This window comes from Marmota monax, unplaced genomic scaffold (assembly GCF_021218885.2).
Source record: "Marmota monax isolate L192 unplaced genomic scaffold, Marmota_monax_Labrador192_F-V1.1 WCK01_AAM20220418_F8-fsc00125, whole genome shotgun sequence".
Lineage (NCBI taxonomy): Eukaryota > Metazoa > Chordata > Mammalia > Rodentia > Sciuridae > Marmota > Marmota monax.
The window spans coordinates 8,747,508-8,755,638 of record NW_026695235.1 but is presented as its reverse complement, the minus strand read 5'-3'; the positions used below and the strand labels follow the sequence as shown (position 1 = coordinate 8,755,638).

At 42.1% G+C, this 8,131-nt stretch overlaps 1 protein-coding gene across 2 annotated transcripts in view; it reads right to left on the bottom strand.

Annotated features, from left to right (window-relative positions):
- Nucleotides 1-3,756: 3,756 nt before the first annotated feature.
- Nucleotides 3,757-8,131, bottom strand: part of Sh3bgr (SH3 domain binding glutamate rich protein) — a 57,942-nt gene continuing 53,567 nt past the window's right edge. Inside the window, exons 7-8 of one of the 2 annotated variants that reach the window (XM_046439080.2) lie at nucleotides 6,841-6,969; nucleotides 3,757-4,182 (exon numbers count right to left, since the gene is read on the bottom strand). In XM_046439080.2, the coding sequence (XP_046295036.1) occupies nucleotides 6,874-6,969 (96 nt within the window). In that variant the 3' untranslated portion in view covers nucleotides 3,757-4,182; nucleotides 6,841-6,873. Of the gene's footprint in view, nucleotides 4,183-5,809; nucleotides 5,847-6,840; nucleotides 6,970-8,131 lie in introns of those variants that run through there. The other variant, XM_058577346.1, reaches the window with a different exon arrangement.

The window sequence follows — 8,131 nt, the reverse complement described above, 5'->3', positions numbered from 1 at the left end:
CTGTGGTGTTCCTCGTCTTGCTCCTGCACCACCACCCAGTCACGGCCTCCATCATCACCCGGCCATCCTCCCAAAGCCTCTCACTTCACACAGATTCTTCTCTCCTTAGAAGGACACCAGTCGTATTGAGATAAAGGCCACCCTAACAACCTCATTTTAGCATGATTACATAGGCAAAGACCCTATTTCAAACACAGTCATAATCACGTGCCAGGGGTTGGGATTCAACACTTCTCTTTAGGGAACACCATTCAACCCATAATACCAAGAAGCAGCTTTAAGAATGTGTGTGGAATGCTGCAGAGAGACCCTGGGAGGGGTACTGGGCACCAAGACAGCGGTCAGGTAGCAAGAAGTACGTCCAGTCTGTGAACTCTCAGGAGCCATTTTAAGTATGGTTTGAATATTATCAGCAAATCTGTAATGAATTCTACAATGCATTGTTAAGTGAGAAAAAGCAAAATACAGAGAAGTCTCATAATAACACTCTCATTTTTAAAAATAAATAAATGTCTCCTGGGTCAGAAAAGAAGTAACCAAAAAACAATGTTTAGAAGTGCCCACCACCAAAATATCATATAATGTGTGTCATGTGCTTAAAACTCTGAGCACATGCACGTGTGTGTGTGTGTGAGAGAGAGTGGGTGTGTGTGTATGTGAGTGTGTGTGTGCATGTGTGAGTGTGTGAGAGAGTGTGTTTGTGTGTGTGCATACTCACTGAAGGAAACTAATGATAGAACTTCAGATTTTTTTAATTTAATCTGAATTGATTACATGTTTCAAAGTACTGTATTTTTTGTTTTTTATTGATTTTATTATTTTTATTATTCCACAACAGTGGAAAGCATTACGATCCTTATTACACATATAGAGTATTTCTGTATATAAAGTAAGTTCACGACAAAGTACTGTATTTTAATTTACCTTCTTTTATAGTAAATGACACTCAACTCTTTATCACTTATTTTCTAGTGATCCTTGAGTTAACATTCATCTAAATAACTTAGGATGACTGTCACTTTAACTTAATCTACAACTTCAAACACCTAATGGCCTGGGTGCACACATCTCATTAACATATATTTAAATCTTATTTCCTCAAGATGAGAACCCTTTGAGGATGTTTTAACATTTGCCATGATCCAAGATTTGAGCTCATTCTTATCAAAACAACTGTATCCTCTAACTGTTTTGATATCTGTGGAGTATGTACACTCTCAGAGATGGCATTAGCATTAAGTGCATCATGAAATTTAAAAGGGGGTTTGGTGAATGAATGAAGTCTTGCCTAAATATATTTGCTTATTCCAGATTCTCATAAGGTACAATATCTCATCTCTTTAAGTACATCTCAGTTCTAGCTCAGCCATTTCCAGGATGCGTGACCTTACACAAGCTCTCAAGTCCCCTGCCCCAGCCCCACTCTGTCAAGTGAGGACGGTATCCACCTCCCGGGTTATTCTATTTGAACCCTGTGAAATTATACATTAATCAATGCACCAATTGAGGTGGTGGGGCTTTTGTTTTTCCTCTGTCTGGCTGAGATCCCTTCTGCCCAACCTCTGATTTCAATCTGCAGTTAGTTCCAAGATGACAGACACACAAGGCCAAGGCCTTGGGGCCATGACACCACGCCCAGAAGTTTGTCTTTGTCTCCACCTAATGGTTGCTCTGTGTTATTACAAGCACTTGAGCCACTGACCACCACTCCTGCAGGCTGGAAAGGGTGAAGAAAACATTGCTAAGGCCGTCCCAGGATCCTTTGCAGGCAGTACAGTTCCTTCTCTTCCTGTACCCCTCACATTTAGTCAAGAAAACTAAGAACAAACCACCCCTAATGCATGTCCTATATCCTTAACCGAAGGAAGATTCCAGTCCAAAAAAACAGAGGAACTGGGAGGGGGACCAGCGTACAGAAAGGGTCACATATGGATCTAGCTAGGGAACACGCACTGGAGATTTTGTGGTGTTGCTTTTCTAATTTAAAAAAAAAATTACTTTGAATGCTCAGGCATCCTTTAGACTAACAAATCAAATGCCAAATTTCCTCTAGGAGGTTTCAATTATAATAGAATTATTCCATTTCTCTGTATTTCATTCTTTTCTCCTTTTTTTTTTTCAAAGTGATATACTTGCTCACTGAGGCTTTGAATTTCTTCTGCATATCCACAATGCTGCTCAGGTTCTAGAAGCTTCCTATCTAGAGAAAGCAGGCAGATTCTGAACAATATTTTGAGATCAAACAAGTCATATTTGCAGTGCTCCTCACTGTACCCCTGGATCCACTGACCACTACAGGTTAGCATAGTGGGCAAGACCAACATGAGAAAAGACTTGAGGCTCTTCTTGGTTTATTACTGACCTAAATGATTCTGCCTTTCAATAACACTTTAAGGAAAAATGAAGTGTGAATAAATTTTTTTAAAAAAACTCTCCTAGAAAGTTAATTTTCTGACTTACAGGCAACAATGTAAGAAAAAAATTCACTTTAAATAAGTGGCATGGTTTGTTATCTTTACTTACTATTGGCATAAATACTTATTTTCACTTAAAAATATAAGAACTAAGAGGGAAATTGGCACCAAGCCAAATCTAGCCCATCCTACTTCACCATGACAGAGCTAAAAGTTAATCCATGCAACAAGAAGCTCAAGAACCTTTTGTTTGTGGAGTTGTTATTTTAAAATATATGCAAGTTTTCTCATGACCTTAAATTAAAAAAAATATATATATGCAGGCTTTTTAAACAGGACATACTTTAGTACGATGAAATAAAATAGAATTAAATTTTAATTCTATTACTTTCCATATCACTGTAGTCTTTCACCTTATTTTTAGCAAAAGAAGAAATGTTTTTAAAGCAGACAATTTCAACATTTTGAACAAAATAACCTTAATTCTCTTCCAAACGTCTCGTTACTAGGGTAACAAGCAAAGAGCTGTTTTCCTGAGTCCCTGAGATCCACATGACTTCTGTAACCATGCAGTACATTCCCAACTGACACCTAAGATCCAGCGGCAAGAGATCCACAGGCAGGTTCGAAAGGGAAACGTTTCTGGCCACTCAAGAGAAACTGCCACCGCGATCACGAGATAAGGAAACAGCTCAGCCAGGAGACCCTGCTCTGCTGACGTACAGTAGCAACGTGTGCTGAAAGAAAAATTCAGGGCACAGGGCATATGCAAAGAGGAGGGGCTCATCACAATCCTAGAAGAAAGAAAAGTGTCCACAGTGACCTAAGATGGGCAGGTGAACAGAGAAATGCCATCCAACCTACCTGCTGCACAGTCACAGGGGCCAGACCAGCCGTTGGAACGCACACATCTGGCGGTGGGAGGCTAAACTACAGGACAGGCTCCCCTCGAGGCAGCCCTGGCTGCAAATCAGCGGACAGCAGGAGAAACAGAAGCAGCTGTTCCCTGCAGCTCAGAAACGTGCACGACTTGGTCCCTACAATCATCCCCACACATGTCAATGAGACAGTTAGACAAGCTTCAAAAACAATGCACACAGCAGTTTGTACAACCCAATATATGACGTAACAAAATAGTCAGTGCAGTTTGAAAACATGGACCAAATAATCAATGCAACCCAATATATGACGTAACAAAATAGTCAGTGCAGTTTGAAAACATGGACCAAATAATCAATGCAAAAAAAAAAAAACAATGCAGACAGGATTTAGGCTCAGTAACAGACACACTGAATTCAGGCACCCACAGGAGGACTGCGAATAAAGGAACAACAGGCTGACATGTTGGCTATCAATCTTTATTTATGACAGTTCTCTGGGAAGCCTTGCATTTTCAAAGCTAATCTCAGATAGTAGCGTAAGCCATGTACAACAAAATCTTCTGCTGGAACACAAAGAGAAGTTAGTTCTAGTCCCTAAAATCATTTTTTTTCAGAGTATTAATAAGAAGGTCTATTCATGCATGCAGAAAAAGTTAAGCCAAGGCCAAGAACATCAGGCAAAGCACATGAAAGTATGCATACATCATCTTCACATTTAATTCCATATTGATATGATTAAGTAGATACTCATGTACATCAACCATGTCAGAAGTACAAGTCCTCCACGAACCCCGGGCATCCTGGGACAGGTATGCTAGCTTTGGGCCAAAACACTTCATGGGGTTTATGGGGAGACATTTGAAATGTTGCTTCTCGGTGTGGATTTTCTAAAAGAAAAGAGAAATATCAGGGAGAAGACTGTTAAAGAGACAGAGAGTGTTTACCACCACCTTCATTATACAAAACACAGCAAAAAAAAAAAAAAAAGTATTGCCTTCATTCTGTAAACCACCACTTGGCATTTGTTCCCCAGCACAAGAAGAGGAAAATAAGTTTTGCTCATGGAAAATCAAGCCCAGGCTTCTATCCTCTCTCTGAGGAACCCCCTATATCACACCGTATGCAAGACAAGGTCTCCAATTAGCTTCCCAAAGTGTTCAGGTAAAACAGAGAGATTGAATTTAGAGCCTGATCCTGTAATTTAGTCATTGCTATGCTTATCCAAAATTCAACTCTTCAAATAAAATATAAACTACCTGGCTGGGCACAGCGCCATGCCTCTATAATCCCAGCTACTCAGGAGGCCGAGGCAGGAGGACCACATGCTCAAGGCCAGCCTTCACAACTTGGCAAGCTACTCTCATCAGCTCTAAGATGCCCTAAAAATACGTTTTTTTTAAAATTAACTTCTTACTTACAAGAAAATTAGGATGAAATCAAAAAAATAAAAAAGGACTGGGGATGTACTTCCATGATACAGAGCCCCTGAAGTTAATCTCCAGTACCAGAAAAAAAGAAATTATGTGTATACATATATATATGTGTGTGTATATATATATAAAATGCCTGGACTATCTGTGAGTTATGAAACATGTTTTTCCTAAAGCCAAATGGTTTGCAGAATGCCTGTCACATCACCATGTCACATTTTAAGAAACGTGATGGAATCTGCCTGGATTTCGGGGTGAGGTTTAGGGTGCTGCCAGGTTCACGTCTTCCCTTCCAGGTAGTTCGATCTCACAAAAGACTGCTGTGGGCCAGATTCCAAACTAGCACCCATCAAAGGAACAGGCAAACTGTGTTAGACACAGCTGCAGTTACTTTCTTTTTTTTTGAATTGGCCTATAAAACCATCTGTCTGCACTAAGGATTCTCTCAGCTGCGCCACTTCACATTCAGTATCTTTTACAACAATCACAGTAAAATTGCATGATTTTTAAAGATCTTTACAAGCAGAGGGGATGCAGTGGATTCTCACAGCACTTGTGAGCCCCCTGCCGTGGATTTTGCTTCTGGTAGAAGACCCTAGCACACTTTCATTTCCTACCACTCTGAAGGTAGAATTTCATAAACTTACCACTTCACTTTTTTTTTCAAAAATGGATCCATTTCATTCCTTAGAAATTGAATCACTACCGATAAAAAAGCCAATTAGTTGTCCTTAAAGAAGAGACCTGTATGTCCCCAATATGAAAGAAATCAGCTGGGGGAAACTTCAACCCCAGACTAGATTCAGTGTGTAGTTTAAGTGGATTATAAAATTTTAATGGTCCAATAAGAGACTGTGACAGCTATGTTCACCAGCTCCAAGATGCCCTAAAAATATGTGTTTTTTAAATTAACTTCTTACTGGCAGGCCCATCTTGTGCACAGTGGTCACAGAGAGCACTGCTGTGTGTCCTCAATATTTACAGAGCGCAGAATCCCACTTCATTCCACAGGAAGCCCCCATGCACCTGCCCCCAGGAGTGCCAAGTTTTACCACAGCCCTTGCTGAAGACCTACTGTGTGCTTGTTGTCATGTCCTTCCTCAGCTGCTCTGTTCAAACACCTGTCTCAGATTTTTCAATACAGGTATAATAAGGCCAGGAAGGAAATTTAAAAAAATTTTGTTATTTTAATTTTTTAAAAAACCCCGACAGCACCAGAATGAAACTGCCCTAGTTAAACCGCTGCCTCGAATTCTGCCCTAAAATCAATGACATCATTAACAACCCAACTTTAGGTAGGTGCCTGCCAGGTGTGCGCGCTCGCAGATGCCTTCCCAGGATTCCCGTGCCACTGTCCGTCTCAGCCGCCCGCCCCCCCAGTCCCCCAGGCCCTCGCCACTAGACGCCTTCGTCACCTTACTTCGTTCTGCACCACATCCCCCAACCCGGTGAGATCGGCACGGTCGCTTCTTTCTGTGGTCACGGAAGGTCTGGAGCTGGGAGGCAGCGCCAGCTTGTCCCCGGCACCTAGTGGCGCGCCACCCTCCCCCCCAGCTTCCCGTGGGTGCTGAGGGCTAACAAGGGGAAACACCGCGTGGAGCACCCAAGACTGCGGGTGCAGCAGCCGCGTGTACTGTTCGTGAATCAACAGCCAGCGTCCACTTTCTAAGGTCATAATTTACTGCCACCGTTATGAGCATCAACCTCCCAGAGACACGCAGAGTGCTGACCAGCAGGGGCGTGGGCGCCAGAACCCAGCAGCAATGGCCCTGGGCCGCCTGGCGCGTGCAGGCCCCGTGGAGGCAGAGAGGCCCCGTGGAGGCAGAGAGGCCCCGTGGAGGCAGAGAGGCCCCGTGGAGGCAGAGAGGCCCCGTGGAGGCAGAGAGGCCCCGTGGAGGCAGAGAGGCCCCGTGGAGGCAGAGAGGCGTGTGCACACGGCTCTGTCCCGCGTCCTCCTACCAATCCCAGCTGCATGCCCAGAGGCGGACGGGCAGAGCGCCAGCCCCACAGCTGCAGAAGGGCCTTGCAGAGGATGGCTTTGGGCTGAGACCCACGCCCCTCCTGTCACCTCTGAGGTGTGCAGATGCCTCTGACAGGCCAGGACTCCAGAGCTACCTGGGAGAGTCGAAGAACTAGGCAGGAAAAGGCCTAAGAGTCTTCTTCTTCTCCGGGCTCCTCTTCTCCCGCCTCAGCTTCCTCTTCCTCTGCTTCCCCTTCTGCTCCCTCCTTGGATACGTCTGCGGCCTTATTTCAACAAAAATCATGTTATTACTGAGAAGCATTAGGGACCAACACAACAATGAAAAAAGTAAGGCCAAATCTTAAACTGGCGTTGTGGGCTTCCCAATGACACAGACACTCGCACCCATCACATACACACACACACACACACACACACAAAAACCACACACACTGCCTGCGAAAACACACTGAAATATCATTCTTGTAAACACAGACTCCTTAATTTGCAGAAAAGTACATTGCTCTAATGGGTTGTGATTTCTCCCAAGCCCATGTAGACATCTGTCTCATCAAATTGCTTTAAAAATTCAGAAAGGCTACAGTTGGAAGAACAAAATACAAGAATTTCAGAAAACAGAACTTTGTCAGAAAGGACTGGTTACATTTTGTTATAACATGCTAATTTCTTCAACCCAAAGCTACCAACAGCCTACACATACATAAGACCTAGAATTACTTCTAAGTTAATGGGATGGTTTTTGTCTCGTTATTAGATATCAAAAATAGGATTTTCAAAAACAAGCTTGCCTAGCAAGAGAGATACAAAAGAATAATTATTGGAAAGATATAATGAAAAACCATGGTGTAGAATAAGCTAAAAATAATCTTTAGGTCCAAAAATAGGGTTATCTTTGATATATTAAAAATAATAATGAATCAACTTTATATTTATTGCCTCTGCAAAATACAGATATTGAAAAAGTAGATTACAAACAACCAATATTTGATAGTTATATATGTGCATGTGCATGTGTTTGTGCGTGTGTGGCTAGTGGTTATTTCTAAGTAATGGAACTATAAGCTTTTTTTATTGCCTCCCTTTATCTGTATTTCCTAAATTTTCTATAAAGATTGTAAATTATTTTGTAGTTTCAAAAACCAACAAAAGTTTGGTTTTGGGGTTTTTTTTGGGGGGGGGGATTTCTTCTGCCATTTGGGTGTTGGTGACCTGCACTGAAACACCTAGAAAACACACATGCCTTTTGTGAATCATTCTCTCTATCCTTGAGTTTGCAATTTTAATGTAGTTCTCTGATTAGCACTTTAAAATGATTAATCCTTAAGTATCCAAGAATAACGTCCTTAAAACTCTTGATTAAAACCTAAGTAGCTGAGACTTGGGAAATAACGGGGAATGGTGTAGGAGAAGGGAGAATCTGAGCAT